This window comes from Prosopis cineraria, unplaced genomic scaffold, assembly GCF_029017545.1.
Source record: "Prosopis cineraria cultivar Desert tree isolate PC_DT_omini unplaced genomic scaffold, ASM2901754v1 PC1084, whole genome shotgun sequence".
NCBI lineage: Eukaryota > Viridiplantae > Streptophyta > Magnoliopsida > Fabales > Fabaceae > Prosopis > Prosopis cineraria.
In genome coordinates, this window is record NW_026556409.1 from 11,699 (window position 1) to 28,350 (window position 16,652).

Below are 16,652 nucleotides of genomic sequence, written 5' to 3' on the forward strand. Positions count from 1 at the left end.
CCGTTTATCTTCGATAGAAAATAATTGGAATAATGCAACTTTTAATCTCTTAAATTTGTCTTAATTATCAATTTAGTTCTTCAAGTTTAAGTTCCATCAATTTAGTCCCTTACATTAAACATTAAAATCCTATATTGTTATATATTGAAAACAGCTATTGGCAATGTATGAACTAAAAAATAGCTGGTTCAAGCACTACAAGGTAAAAAAATTATATATATAATAAAAAAATCACATATAATATATAATGTCATGGAGAATTGATTAAAAGATTTTTTTTGCTGAACGCCTAGTGTAAAAAAATTATATAATATTTTGAATTAAAATTAGTTTATATAATTTCATGACCTAATGATATGTATCAATATCACCAACTCCATTGAATCCTTCCTACTATGCAATCTTAAACTACTATACTAACTTCAATGAATCCTTCCTACTATACAATCCTATAAACTATTAACAAATAATAAAAATGAAAGCAAGGAGAAAGTAAAGAAGAAGACCACATATAAACATATTAATGTGTCTTTCTTTCAGACGAAAGTTGAGCTTGAAAGATCCCAGGACATTACATGCAAACAGTCTTGATGGCTAAAGGTTCTATATATAGCCAATTCATAAAATATAAGCAAGTCACTGCTGGTTTAGTTTTATGTGAAAAAAACAAGCTTGGAGAAAATTCTCAGGATGAAGCATTTACACATTGCCAACACCAACCCAGCACAAGTTCTTGCCATTGCCTTTGTTTGATGTTTGCTTTTATCAAGCACAACTGATCAGAATCTCAGAGCATCCACCCTGGAATGAAGCCATTCACTTGCTGGCCTTGACTGCTTGTCGCAGCAATCTGATCTGAAGCTACTGGATTGTACCTGTATTCAGGACTGGTCCAACAGGGACATGCATTAATTAGAACGTGTCTAGAATTAGTTTTAATTACTTCCTTAAACCATAATCAATCTTCATAGAATTCATAATATGTTACCCCATCTGCAACGTGGGATTGCATTCCAGAGGCTGAAAGAAGCCCTGAGAATGAGCATTGTGTGTCTCATATGGCATGCTTTGATCACCAGCTTCCCATGACTGCCTGAAGTGGTTTCTCGCATTAATCTCTTCCAGCTGCCAACAACAAACAACAATCAACAAGTCTCAAGATTAATTCGTGTATTATCAAGTCAACAGGGCAAGAAACCAGTTGATGTATGATAAAGTGAGGATAGCTGCGATGAAATGAAACAGCAAAAGTCAAAGATGCTTTGTGATGATGGGATAACTTGGAGGTTGATGGTGTAATGTTACCTTCATAGTCAGAGCTCTGTTTGCTTCCACCAGCACTTGCTCCTGTAAAAGTAAAATATTGGCAATGGATGAAGTTGTTTCATTACATAAAGTCACAAAGACAAGGCTGCCATGTCACCTTATTTTGAAGATCAGATAGCTGGTCCAGCATGAATTGTGTCTGCAAAATGCAGTTCCAGACAGCGCCACATAACCCACATCATGAGCCATAATAACATATACAGCACAACACATCGTTTCCAAATAAGCGTGCAGAGCGCAGTTTGTGATAATAGAGGCAGTTTATGAAATTAAATGTCTTTATATATACTTTCACGTTGAACTCATGGCACTTCAAAAATCCTATAAATTATTATTTTTCTAAATATTTCATTACATACCTTTGTGGACCTCACTTGCTTGAGAGATGAGTCCAGTTGTCGCTCCAGCTGCTCAAGTTCTTTAGTATTCAGTGGGCCTAGGTCCTCCCCTAGAAGGTTTCTGCAGCAAGAGGCTCAAATAAAATGCATGCCGCTAGTATAAATTATCCAAAAACAACAACAGAGAAACTCAGAGACAAATATGAAAATACAGTTACTATCTAATATTGTGACCGTTAATTTCAAGCCTGAAGAAGCATCAGAGAAAGAAAGAAGGAAAGTACCTCTGAGTCCTTTGGAGAGATTCAAATCTGGCTTTCAGCTTCAAGTACTCACGGTAGCTATTCTGCTACAACAGAAAAACGGAAAATGAAAACAAAACTAGCTCGTTGCACAATAAATTAATTTTGAAGGACTTCAAACTTAGAAAACCCTCACAAATTAAAGATCCGAGGATTTGAATATTACAATCACTCTTTTTCATTACTTACAACTAAATCTTTCTAACATTATAACTTTGAGTACCAATCGAACTGATAAGAATAAAAGGATAAGTTGTAATAACTAAGAAAACTAGCTAGTTAGCACGAATGGGAAGAATAATAACAGTTCTTAGATTCTTGAGATTCGTGGTAGTTTTTTAAATCTTATGGGTTCTTAAGCTGTGTGTTTTGGCATTGGAAGAAGGTCAAACGTGCATTTTAAAAAAGCCCTAAGATACATGCTTCCCTAGCTATTTACTCGCATTGAAACATGTGCAAATTAATGTAGAACCAAACGCACACTAAATGTCATTCTCCCAACTTTAAAATTATCCATCTACCACTAATTAATAATCGAGTAAGTAAACTGTTAAGCTCTCGAAAATTAGCTTTTAACAAATTAACAAATTAATTTCTAATGATAAATAAAAGGAATAAAGTTTGTGTTGCACTTCAAAATGCTAGAAAGGATATTATGATTATTGGTTACTGATGAATGGATATAACGTGGAGGGGAAATTTAAGTTCATGGTTGATGCAATTTTGTGTTATTTATTGTGGGGGAAGCTGAAGCTATGTACTAGAACTGCAAAGTGAAGTTAATTACCAAGATGTGCTGTAACGTCAGAAAACAGTATGAAATTAGGGTAAAGTGGGATGAGTGAAGATAGAAAGGCAAGAGATAACGAAGTAACCTCGAGCTCTTTGGCAGGCTTGCTGACTTCAACTGCACCATAGCTGCACTTTTGGTACCTTTCCAGTGTTTTCAGCATGCTGCTTCCATTCAACCAAACCACCAACACACATCAATTTAATTACTCAACACCCTATGATCACTATTCACTATACTACCAGAAAGTGATGGTTCTTTACTCCTATATACATATATATGTCGGAACGGATCATCAAAACGACAAGCGACAGCTCAGACTTAGTCTGCCATGTTCACATGTCGACTTATATACATTACTTGTTTTCCAATCCTTTGGTCTCTTTCGTGTACAATTGCTTCAGGTAGAAACCAAGTTTTGGGTTTATTGAAGAAGGAAAAGGAATTAACTAGACTGAGTCTGGTTATCGAAGGGAATGCACAAGGGATCATTTTAGTAATAATCATGATGTTTAGATTAGAAGACAAACAAGTCAAGATCAGATCAGAGATGCGACTGCTTGCAATAACTTGCATTTCCAGGAGGCATGTGAATGATTTACGTCCAAGTAATTAAGATTGGGTAGATGGACTCAAATCTAGAACGACACAAGGCATATGTACGGTTTTTGCATTTAAAAAATTATGAAAACTATATCTTCTCTCTGCTACAGTGCTAATCTCCTAGCTATACTTTTTTACTATTCAAGCACAGTATTGTACAGTATGCAAAACAAAACAGTACTTTCAGCACTCTTGCTCTTTCTATATTTTGGAGGCTAGCAGTTTCTCTCTGGCGGTTCAGTTGAATATTCCCGGTTCTCCTGTTAACAATGAATCTTTCTAGAGTTGCTTCCTCCTATAGTTTATGACAGTCTTTTTATTTATTATCAAGTTTCACTGGCGATCCTTATCGTCTTTTCTTGTTTTAAAAATCAAATGACAATCAAATCAGTAGTAATACTAAGACTATTCTTTTTCAAAGTGTGTGCATGAATTTGAAATCTTTTCCGACCTTATAAGAATCATATGGCACCAATTTGACTCTTTGGCATAATAATTCATATTCTTTTTGTTCAAAAATATAAAGTATTTTTTAAGAAGTTGAATATTAAAAAATATAAGGCATTTTTAACCTTTCGAGTTGTAATCATTATCTTTTTCTAAAAGTGTCCTTATTAATAATGACTTTATATTTATTGTAGGGTATTTAATAATAAAATATAAAAAAATAAAATTAGTTGAAAAAGTAAGTAACTATGTCATTAAGGATGAGATTTAGTTGAAAATATGTTATATTTTTAAACAGATGTAATAGTTAAAGATGAAGCCTATTAAAGAATGCGTGGAAGCTAAACTGAAAAGACTACATATTAAGGATCTGCTTGAGAATGATTGACACTATACCAACAGATATAAAGCTCTTAACATCATAGGAACTTGAACCTACACATTTTTTTTATAGATTTTCATTTGACTGACAATTGTTGGCAAGGCAACATATAGATCTCCTCCGAAAAACTATAAAAGACCCAAGGTCTCTAATTATTATATCTTTTCAGCATCTATGATGAATACTATTGTATTTCATACATACAAATCTCCAGTGATTAGGAGAAACCCCACCCTTACTTTATTTTTGACCTGAACTACCCTTACTCAAATGACTTTAGTACTATTATACCATCTTCTCTTTTCATGTGCTAGCTAGTATCGATTGTCTAGCAATTTACCAACATTAATTTTACCTTCAAAGTAAATAACATTACATAGTAAACCATAGATTTTATTTTAGCCCGATGCATAGTAACCCTAGATTAATGAATTCCGTGGTCTCCCCCGTCCCCGGGGGGGGGGGCCAAGAAAAAAAGGGACTATGAATGCTGTGATAAAATATGCTAAACAAGACATCAACCGGGCATGAATATTTATGCCAAACAAGTGACAAGCAACTTGGAAAAACTCATCAATTAAAGGAAATAAAGGAGAAATTTATGTAGCAAGGAAATTAAACTCTTCAAACGAAACCATGGTTTACATTGGCGAAGGGGATAATAAGAACTATAGACAAGGTTTATCACACAGAGAAATATATACATATATATAGCTTAATTTGCTATCTCATAAAAAATAAGGGCGGTTGCATCAGATACAAAATTTTAGGTCAAAATAAAAATTTCTCAATGATTTTTTTCGAAAGTAAAAATTGGAAACATGCGTGAACAATTAATAGAGTTTAGAAAATGTGCATGTATATACTATTGAAATATTGCTTAAAAAAATCTAATTAGCCAGAAGGCCTCTAAAAGAATAATCTTAATAAGTAATATTTTTTAAACTTTTTGAAAACATGTACTTATTATTCTCAATCCGGGGAACTTCATTTAAGACAGAACAAATATTTAACTTCCCGTATTTTGAACAACCAAAGCAACTCGAAGAAGTTTAACACGATACACAGCAGCAAGCTGAAATTGAAGTTTAATTAATTAACTTTTAATTAAGAATTAAGAAGTACGAGTGGTGGTAAAGAACCGATACTTATATAAGATATTTCTTTAATTTCTTATTTCAGTCCAAAAATCTGTAGCCTTATTGTCATTGATGACCTAACTCATTGGAAGACGCGTAGATACAAGTTTCAGGAATAAAATTATAGCAAATAACGGGCTTTTTCATCAGTCCTATGTTTCTAGCAAAAAGAATATATGTAAAGCTGGACTATGTTCATGAGATCAGGACCATGACTTGGAGTGGCAGATTCTTCCATAATCAGTGTGATCTAAGACTAAAAGCTCCCTTTCAAGATAATCTAGCACTGCGTTGTCTTTTGATTCTTGAGTTCTCATTAAGTATCCAACCGAGACTTTTAAAGTACACCAGATCATTGCAAAGATCCACATAAGGAAAAAAGAAAAAAATTGTACTCGACGACGTACACTCATTATTTAGCCTCTGAAATCCAGGTTTAGCAGCAGCTCAAATGCTTCATGAAAATAGTTCTTCATCGAATCAAAGGTGATAAAGCCGTAAAAGAGATAGAGAAAAAGGAATAAAAGACGAAGCTGATCATCAAGCATCTCGTAAAAGTCACATATAAGTGAACGAAAAATCAGATCAAAACATGATATAGTTAAACACGGCAAATATTTCATTAAAAGAAAAACCTAGGGTAAGAGCAAAAATCAAAGAAATATACTCTAAAGAGGAAAATAGCTAGAAAACAGCCTCGTGTTAAAGACAAGCTATGAACACACAGTAAATAACGGCAGCAAAAGGAAAAGGAGCATGTAGATCGCGATCGTCCATGACCAAATAGATAGCGTGACTGTTTTTGAAAAGGAGAAAAACAGGGAGAAAGGAAGTTAAGATTAAGAAGAGAGAGGTGACACAAAACATACCTAGAACTGCTACAGAACTCATAAAGCTTGCCACGGTTGGAGAAGATGATGAGGGCAACCTCAGCATCACAGAGAACAGAGAGCTCGTAGGCTTTCTTGAGAAGGCCATTTCTCCTCTTAGCAAAAGTGACCTGCCTGTTTATCTTGTTCTCTATCCTCTTCAACTCCACTCTTCCCCTCCCCATATCCCAATAAACTAACTCTAAATTAAAATTCCCAATCTATCTCTCTATTACCCCTCTTGATCTAAAACTTCCCTTTTTTATTAATTTCTTTCTATTTCTATACAATCCCTCCACCTCAATCTCTTTCCTCACTTTTCTTGCTTTCTTCCTCCTCTTCCTCTGGGGCACACCAGATGATGCTCTTTTCTGGGCAGTACCCCAGTATAACCAAATTTGTGAAAACAAGAGAAAGTTGGATTATTGAGGTTGAAAGTTGAAACCCTAGAGAGAGAGATAAGAAAGTTTCTTTCTTTCTTTCTTTTGAGTTGTGGGTTGGCTTCTAGCTTTGGTTTCTCTCTTAAATGGGGTTTTTTTTATCTTCAGCAGGTTTTGTCAATCTCCACCAGAAAATGGAGTGCAGCTTTGGGGGTTGGCCTGGTGTTCCTTCCAGTTTCATACTACCTCCTCCTTCCCATGCTTTGCTTGGTTGAGGTTTTTTCGGTATCCCTCATCATGCCTACCCGCGCCCTGGCGCGTGACCGCACTCCACCAGACTTCCTCATTATTTTTTAAATTATTTAATTGAATTTTATGCTCATTTTATATAAAAATATAAAATATATTTTTTATAGTAAGAGTATTATAATTTTTTCCAAATTGTCATAATTAGATATTAAAATTAATTGAAAATGACAGTAATTTTTGTTTTTTTAAACGAGGACGGGTTTAAAAGAATAAAGGGAAGGAAGGGCGAGTTGAGGAGCGCGCGAGGACAGTGGTGGGAGGGTCATTTATGAAAAGAAAAATCTGTCATTTTCCAACTTCTGCAGAGAAGCATCAAGACGTCGTCACAAACCTTAAAACGGGTTCCCCACGTGTCATTTTATTATTGGCTTCCAATCTCTGTCATGCACATTAATTCTCAGATTAGCTCCCTCAACCCAGCTTCACATGCGTCTCTGTTTTACGTACTCCTTCAATATTCTCAAGAAATTAAAATTCACCACATTGACACCCACGCTAAGCACGATTATTAATTCATGGAAAGTTAATGTATAGAATAAAGTGATATATTTTGTCAATCTCTTGACTTGACTTAGAAATCCCCTGACATTTCATTTTGTCGGTGTTGCAATGAATTAGAATATGTAATGGTTTTGATCTGTCTGAATTATATCTCCTAACACTCTGTTACCTGCAATATCAAGTAGAGAACCATAAGATTGTATTGTAGACAGTGAAGTTTCCGGAATCTTTTTAGAAATATAAAAAAAAAAAAACTTTTAGAACTCTGAGGATGAGATGTGACCTTGATGGTTAAAGGGAAAGGGAGTTCCAATATTTCACATGTTTGAGGGGACAATGGCTATTTGGCTCCTATCGAACCCCATCTCCCTAGGCATCATGTGTGTGTGTGTGATGAGTCGAAAATCTGTCAGCAAATTTTATTTTATATATATTGACTTTAATGGCTTGCTCTCCATTCACTTGAATTGAAGACTTCACGATAAATTGTTGCAACGATATGGCCTAAATCAATGGACGATGGAGTACGTTATATTGTATGATAAAAATTAAAATTAACTTAAAACCATTGAAAATATATTATACATTAATTTAGTGGGAATGTTCAGTTCTATAGCATGCTGTAGGATATGATTGTGCAGAGTTGGCTTCTCTCTGCAAAGGGCCTGCTGAAGTATAGGCAAATCTAAAAATTTAAATGATTCATATTTAATATTGTTAATTTTTATTTTTAAAATAAAAAATATAAAAAAAATTAATAAATAAGCTCATCAATTTGATAGTCTAGATTTAATATGAATGGTCTAAATTTAATATTAAACTTTTTGATAAGTTTACTGCTCTGTTTAAAATATATCTGCACTGTTCAACATATATTAAAAGAGTCAATTTAAATTTTAATATTAAATCTAGACTTTCATATTAATAGCTATTTATTAAATTTTCTTACAATGTTTATATATTTTTTATTTTAAAATATAAATTAAAAATATTAGATCGGGATTGTCCAAATTTGCCTCTACCTCAACGAAAAGTAGAGGAGGTTTCCCTCAGCAGTAAGAAACTGACTCCAAGATTGCACAATAGATGAATGAAATGAAACTAGAATTCCATAGTGTGTTTTTGTGTGTGTGTGTGTGTGTATATATAAACTAGACAGTGTTTCATACATTGCCCACGCATTGTACGGGTTGAAACTCGTGCTAAGGGCTGTCAATCAAGCACGACAAAATCAAGCTCTTGAATTCTTCAAGAAGTATGTAGATTAACTTGATATCCTCTCCTTGACATTGGCTAGAAAGAGGTGTGAAACTCCTGCACCTTGACCGCCCAACTCTCCACTGTCGACAACAAACCAATTTAAAAGAATGGCTAGTCAATCATCGATTATGGCATATGAGACTAAGAGACACAGACATTCCTGTATTGGGATGTATAGAAACTCTCTAGCAAGGCTCCAAAGCATGAGAAACAGCATAGTTAATACTCCCGTAATAGATGACTCAAGAAAAATTTAAAATAGAATTTAATACTTTAAAAAATAAATTAAATTATGTCAACCAATCAAAAAAAAAATCAATCACATCAACCAATGAAATAGTAATATTAATATTAGACTAAAATTAAATTGATTATATAAAAATTAATGAACCAATGGAATATGATAATTAACATTACATCAAAGTATGTTAATTAATGGGAGAAAAAAAATTTGTGACGAATCATTATTATTTTACAAAATTTGTTGATATATATTAATATTGAAGATTTTTGCAAAGCCAGGAAAAGACTCATCTGTCTTCAAAATGGATAACAAAAACGAAAATGCGTCAGCAGGGTGATATCGATATTAATATTAACATGAATACAATTAAAATATTCAAATAGAAAAGCCATGGATGGATATTAATATTGTTTACGCACCGGTAATATTAAATATTAAAGTCAAGGTAGAGAGACACGAAAGAGTTCGTTGAGACGGTGTAAAAACGAAAAATGTGGCTCCCAGCTAGCGTGTACGTCCGGCCATGGGATGAAAATAGGGGTCTAGTTGCCGTGACATTTGAACAACCCAAAATTTTAATTTAGATAGTTTAAATTTGTAAGTTTTATTTTATATTTATTAAAATAAAAACTATAAAAATTAATAAATATATTTTATTATCAATCTAAATAACATAAATTTAATTTTAATGGTTTAATTTAATATTAAAATTTTTATAAATTAATTATTTAAAACTATTCTTCAAGATTTAAAATTTTTAAAATGTCAATTTGAAGATTATATTTATTTTAAATATTATATTTAATAAATTAAAAAATTATAAGAAATTTAAAAAATTAATATTAAATTTAGATTGTACAAAATATATCTACATAGTTAATTTATAAAAATTATAAATACTTAAATTATTAATTTGGACCATTAAAATTAAATATGTATTGTCCAAATTGCTGATAAGATAGGTTTATTAAATTTTTTATAATTTTCATTTTAATAAATATAAAATAAAATATGTAAATCTGGTCTAAAGTTTAGACAGGGAGCACCAAAACCAATTCCATAACTCATGATGCGATTGAGTGGGGATTATATGAAACCAAAACAGAAAGAGAGATAATAATTAGGAGTGGAAAATGTAGCCATGAGTAGTGAAATTTGAATTCAGTGATTGTACTTAGTTCGATGCCTATATCATCTAGACCATTAAAATTTAAGTCAATGATTATGAACTTATACTCTATTTAAAATTAATGAATAAATATATTTATCTCAACCGTTAATTTAAATTTTAACAGTTTAGATAAGCACCTATACTAAGTGCAATCACCAAATTCAAATTCTGAGTAGGGGGAGACCATAGTGAGACATATGTAGTAGGGAGATTAGATAGAAAATGACATTTATTTTATTTTTTTGGTGAAATAGAGAATGACATTTAAGTTTTAAAATAATAATTTTTTCACAAAATAGGTATATGAATAAAAAAAATTTGCAAAAACAAGTTACAAACATTAAATCAGACAATTGCAAACGAGAAGTTTCTGTCTTTGAACTGTAATATGAAACATATTCTAGAAGCCTTGTTTGTGCATTAATTAATTTTTATAATTAATTTTTTAACTATATCCTCATTGCATTTATTATTCTTTTTTTAAATGATACATTAGAATTTCAATTTTTATTATTGAAATATTTATATAATATTTTAATAATAATATTGTCAAAAATAAGCAAAAGAATTTAGGGGCTTTAGCAAATTTAGCCAATATTATATAGTTAAATAAAATTAATAACTCACCCTTTCTTAAATTATGATAATGACCATTTTTTAATTTACCTTTGATACAAAAGATAAAAATACTCTTAAATATCACAATACCCTAATTCTCCTTTTTCACACTAATTTCACTTTCACCCACTCAAATACATGGAGACGACACTATACTCTCGATCACAATGGCAAAGAAATTGACAGTAAATAATGAAATAACTCACATTAATGGATAAACAAAGTTAGAGGTTCAGTCAGGAGATCAAAAGAATGCAAGGTGAGGTGAGATAGACTGGAAGCTATAGACTCAGGTCAAAAAATCACAAATGCAAGGTAAGGAAGTCTGAAATTGCAGCTTCTACATAAAGCCATACTAAAGCTGCAGATCTAGGGTGAGGAAATCCGATTAGACTATGTTACAAAAACCAGAATTCAAGTAAGGATTTCTTGAGATTTTGTTTGATTTATTTTGAGAAAATGATTTTCTATTTTTCATGTTATTAATTTGCGATGCTACATAAGTTTATGTTTGATTGTCTGGTTATATTGATTTACGATAGTATATCAATGATATACTATTATATATCACTAACATATAAGCTATATCAGTGAACATTTATCAATTTGTTTATCATTTATATACAGCTGTATATGTAACATCCCAATTTAAATTTTAATAGTTAATTTGGGTTAATAAAAATTTTGAAAAGTATTATTAAATTATTATTATAAAAAAAGGTATGAAAAAAAAAATAAAAATAAAAAATAAAAAAATAAAAATAAAAATAAAAAATAAAAAAAATAATAATAATAAATAAAAAAATAAAATATTATTAAATTATTATTATTATAATAATAAAAAGAAAGAAAGGAAAAGAAAGGAAGAAGAAGAAGAAAGCGAATTTGCTTCGTCCGCCGCCTCAACAGTAACAATAATAAAATAATAATAAAAAGAAAAGAAGAAGAAGAGAGAGAAAATAATTAAAAAAAATGTGGGACCCACTGAATTTTTATAAAAACTCACCTGTTCCTTCATTTCTTCATTCCTTCTTTCGTGCGTGAGCTTCGGCAGAGAGAGCATCTGTGAGCCAAATTCACCGGTGCTGGGTTTTAAGGTAAGAGTTTTTAATAGGATATTTAGGGTGTGATTTTAAGCTTTTCAAGACTAAGTAAGTGTTCTAAAAATTTTTCTTAGTCATCCTTCTTCTTTAGTTTCTGAGTTTGTAGTGGTAGAAAATTTAAGATCTGAAAGAGGGATGAATTTATGTTGAATAAATATGGTTTTTAAGGTTGTCAGTAGTATAATAAATGTTATAGAGTATAAATTTGTTAATGATCTTTGAATTTATGACTTATGGATCAAATTCTAAACTAGATCTGAAAATATATGTTGATTTATTGAGGTTTAGATGATTATTTGGGATGAGAAATGAATTATTATGGTTATAGGATTATGATTCTAAGCTAGAGACTTAATTTTTAATTTTTGAGTATTTTAGGTACGAATTTATGAAAAAAAAATTTTGATAATAGAAATTAGTTTAGAAGTTGATTTTTAGATTATTAATGTTTATTGATAATTAAAAGAGGAGTTAAAAATTATACTTAATAGTATTAACTATAGATTTGTATTAAGATTGAGATTAGGAATTATGTTATATTTTTAATTCTATTATTAGAATTATTTTATTAGTTTCAATTTTTGAAACTAATATTTATAAATAATATGTTATTTGTAGATTGTATTACTGGTGAAGATTGTGGTGAGAGAGAAATTTTAAGGAATAATTTATTGAAAAAGCCACAAGGTAACCATGCTTTTAATTTATGATTAGTGTTACTTCATATTAATTGGGTGATTATTGAGAAAATTATGAATTTTGTAATATTGTATAATTGTACAATATTATTATGAATTTGTTTATTTATTGTGGGAGGTGTTGGGAGACTTGCTATTATTGTTGTAATTATGTGCCACGTGGTATGCCCCTATTGGAGCTCAATAGGTGGTTTGTAAGGGCTCGGGCTAATCTACCTTTGGCCGGGTAATTTAGCACCGAGTGAGGGCTACGGCTCGAGGTTAATGGAGGGATATAAGGATGGTTGTTTGTGTGTATTGTAATATTTCTTATATTTGTTGGAATTATATTATTTTTAATTCTCACTTAGTAAGCACACACTTAACTGTTTGTATACACTATCATAAATTGGCTTTGGTTACTGGGACTTTTGAGTCTCATTATGTGGTTAACAATTTTCAGGAGAAGAGCCACGAGTGACACGTGGAGGAGTCCCAGAGGCTTAGTGGTATAGATCCACTGTCTCTTTTGGGTATTTAATTTATGATTTATAATGTGTTATATTGCCAATATTAGGGCTTTTTGTTTATTGTCAATTATATGAATATATAAATGTAATCATGTCTTTCAAACTATTTCTATTTTTGGTACAATTTGGATGACTGTAATTTTAATATTTGGTTTACTTTGGATTGGTTAAAATGGCATGATTATAAGGCCAAATAACTGGCTTGTGTTGAAAATTGACTAAATTGTTTATTTTACTTGTTGGGAGTATAAGGATGGACAAATGTGATTTAGTTTACTTGTTGGGAGTATAAGGATGGACAAATGTGATTTAGCCTAATGGCATGTGGGAGGTAAAAATTTATCTGAAATGTTATAGTGTGTGAGTTGAAGCCAATTATAAAATATTTTATATCGAAATTATTGATATAAAAATGTGTTGGGTGGCTGTAACCCAACTATGGTTGAGTTAAATTATTTAAAAAAAAAATTTGGTGTGTTACAGTATATCAATGATATAATATTGCAAATCAGTAATGGAGTTTTCTTTTCAATGTCTAATATCCTCGTCGAAATATCTGGGGAAGAATAGAGAGGGAAAGAAAGGAAAAGCTCTACGATGAAGATGGTGATCTAGAAAAATTAAATCAAAAATTTTAATGAAGAAAAGAACTATACGAGAGATGAATATAATGATCCAAGAAAATTAGATCCAAAAATCTAATAAAGAAAATATTCAGAGATGATAAATCAGAGAGAGAGTATGCATAATATGATTTTTTATAATAAAAATGAAAGATTCAATCAACTAAAGATTAGTTAAATCAAATATATTATGTTTTAATCATAAATTTATTCTGAGGATACAAAAGGAAAACATATCTAATTGATTTTATGAATGGACCATATTCAAAAATATTTAAAAACCTTATTCATAATTTATTAGAGTTATATTTTTTAATGTCATTGAGCTAATTTCCTCAAGAATTTATGAGATTAAGGTTCTGCCTTAGTTTTTTTAGCACGGTGAAATAATTATAAATGTCCTATACTATAATTAAAGGAAGTAGGTTTAAAACTTTAAATGCATTATCTGCAATTATTATTCATCAATTTGTGATTGCTAAATTAATATTTATAATTTATTTTTAAAATTTTATTAAAAATATATGATAAAATATAATAATATTATGCAGTTTATATAATTGCATCCCCTAGTTGAACAAAGGTTGACGTCGCTGTTAAAAATAAGTCTGTTGTTAATTTAACCTTTTGGACTCCCATTCTTCCCCTATTAAATGTAGTGAGAGAGGGGGGGTAAAGCCGTAAAAATAACAAAGGAGGGGGTCATTGATCAGGCTACTAGTAGCCACTAACCACATCCCAAATAAGGCAACTCATTATGAGGGAAGCGGCAGCGCCCTTTTCCAAAAATGGAAATCAAAATATGCCCTTCCCTTTGCTTTGCCCTTTTTTTCTCTCCCCCCTTCAATTCCACTTTGCTCCCATTTTTAGTGGCCTAAATTACATGATTTCCCCTTCTACCTTTCTCGGCTCTTTTATTCTCTCACTCCCATAATCACACCACCACCTAAAAGTAACACTAACGCAACAAATTTTAGTCATCTGAATCACTCAATTCATTCAACATAATGCTCTCTCTTCCCCCTTCTCTCCAAAATAGTTAATTACTTTGGACAAGATGTAAAATTACTTGCTTTTAAAATCATTGTTGGGCTCCACTCCAGTGTTGGGCCATTATCAACGGTGAATCCCGAGGTTGTATGACACTGTAGAGGGAGAGTGACGTGTCGAGCTGCAATAGGAGGGGGCATGCACAGTGCCAGGTGACGCAAACCCGATTGATGGAAAACAAATAACAGCGGCGCGTGCGCAGCGACGTGGTACGGAGACGTGAGACTGCCCTGTCAGTATTACGTGTCAGCAGGAGAGAGCGGCAGCTTGGGGCCGCTGTATCACCCTCCGTCGACGTGTGTTGTGTCGGTCGCGTGCCCGGGAAAAGCAAACTTCACCCTTTTCATTTTGCTCCACCAGATTCTAACCCCTGACAATGGCAATCCGTATCCGCTCCCCACCAAAATCAATAATTTATTTAACATATTAAAAATGAAAGAAAAAAGAAAATACATTTTTAATATGAAAATTCAATCCTGACAGTATTTGGAGATGGGTGATATGCGCCATCAAATTCAATGGTGGGTTTGACATCTTTATAATATAAGAGCAACTGTGCTTGGAATCAGAGTGTATAGGGCACGACTCTCTCGACTACGTATTTACGAGTTTCTTGCAAGTGTCCACTTAAATTTTAGTTAAATATAATAAATTATAAAAATAATTAATTAAATATTAAATTTTAATTATAATTGATTACATTATAACACGATATGTTTGAATATTAATTTTTTAAAATTAATTTTAACATAATTTAAAAAGTTTAAATAATTTAATCAGAATTAATTTTAACTATATAAAATACTATATAATTTAATTTTTAAATACTAAATATTAATTTTTTGAAGATATAAAGTTTGAATTTTATTAAAAAAATAGAAAAGAGTTTGGTTTTATTTTTATTAAATTATGTGCTTTTTTATAATTTTTTTAGCCTTTTTTTATAATTTTCTCAACATTTTTCATTAGCTTTTCCTCAAAACACTCAATTTCTTAGCTTATGAAGAAAATCAATTTTTGACCCAAAAATTGATTAACCCATTTTATGGGTATTTGGATAATTTTCATTTTTAATCAATTTTTTTAAATAATCGATTAAAAACGTTATTCAAACTAGGGGTGTTCTGTTTGAACTCGTCCCAATTGGCCCGATATCGTCTTGATCATATTAAGACAGGTCTAGTCCTGATCCAAAAATAATTGGGACGAGACTTTACGGAATGAGATAAGAAAGGAGTTCGAGACTAGACGAGACACAGGATTACCATTGAGATGTCCCATCCCGTTCCGAATATTATATATACATTATTTTTCGTTTTAAATATATTAATTAGATTAATATAATTTATTATCATATCTATTTATTTAATAAATTTTATTTATAACATATTTCTTGTATTTTTTCAGAAAAGTAATTAACTTAATACATCTCCACTAAAGTAAAAGAACAATGATTTGATATTGTGCGTGACTTACCTATTATTGCTACTCTTATAGCCTACAGATTACTTGTATTTGCTATTATAATGTATAGTTGTGATTAATGTAATTCAATAATTGACTTTAAGTTGTTGTGATTTATATACTTGTATTGTTTTGATTTTAAACTTAATAAATTATATGATTTAAAATTTTAATAAACGTTATTATCTAGATCTTTCTTCGATATTATTCAATTTATCAGGACGGCGAGACGTCTCGATTTTGTCTCGATCCCGTCTCGACTCCTAATGGGACAGGATGACTTTCGGGACGGGACGAGACACGGGACTAAAATTTAGTATTAATTTTTTTTTTCGGGACGGGACATGGATGGGGGTGTCCCAATCCCGTCCCGTCCCATAAACATCCCTAATCCAAACACATGCTAAAGTACCTCCATCCCGTGTCTCGTCTCGTGAACAGTCCTAATCCAAACACACATTAAAGTGGTAAAATTGATTTTTCATAGGAAAAATTGACTTGGTTACACTACAACTTCAGGGTCGAA

The 16,652-nt window shown here is 31.4% G+C and overlaps 1 protein-coding gene and 1 long non-coding RNA gene across 8 annotated transcripts; one reads left to right on the forward strand and one right to left on the reverse strand.

Annotated features, from left to right (window-relative positions):
- Nucleotides 1–512: 512 nt before the first annotated feature.
- Nucleotides 513–6,777, reverse strand: LOC129299218 (agamous-like MADS-box protein MADS2). 7 transcript variants are annotated; one of them, XM_054937690.1, is made up of 8 exons: nt 6,197–6,777; nt 2,842–2,920; nt 1,949–2,010; nt 1,686–1,785; nt 1,424–1,465; nt 1,306–1,347; nt 989–1,125; nt 513–875 (listed from the first exon to the last, which is right to left on the reverse strand). In XM_054937690.1, the coding sequence occupies exons 1-8, from the start codon at nt 6,379–6,381 to the stop codon at nt 788–790; spliced, it is 735 nt and encodes a 244-aa protein (XP_054793665.1). In that variant the 5' UTR covers nt 6,382–6,777; the 3' UTR covers nt 513–787. The 7 variants fall into 7 exon arrangements, with proteins under 7 accessions (XP_054793665.1, XP_054793662.1, XP_054793664.1 ...); XM_054937687.1 differs by having other exon boundaries at nt 513–887; XM_054937689.1 differs by having other exon boundaries at nt 1,949–2,013.
- A 4,763-nt stretch (nt 6,778–11,540) lies between these two features.
- On the forward strand, nt 11,541–13,186 carry LOC129299215 (uncharacterized). Its single transcript, XR_008590517.1, has 2 exons — nt 11,541–11,776; nt 12,923–13,186. It is a non-coding gene; the product is annotated as an uncharacterized LOC129299215 (long non-coding RNA).
- The last annotated feature ends 3,466 nt before the right edge of the window (nt 13,187–16,652 follow it).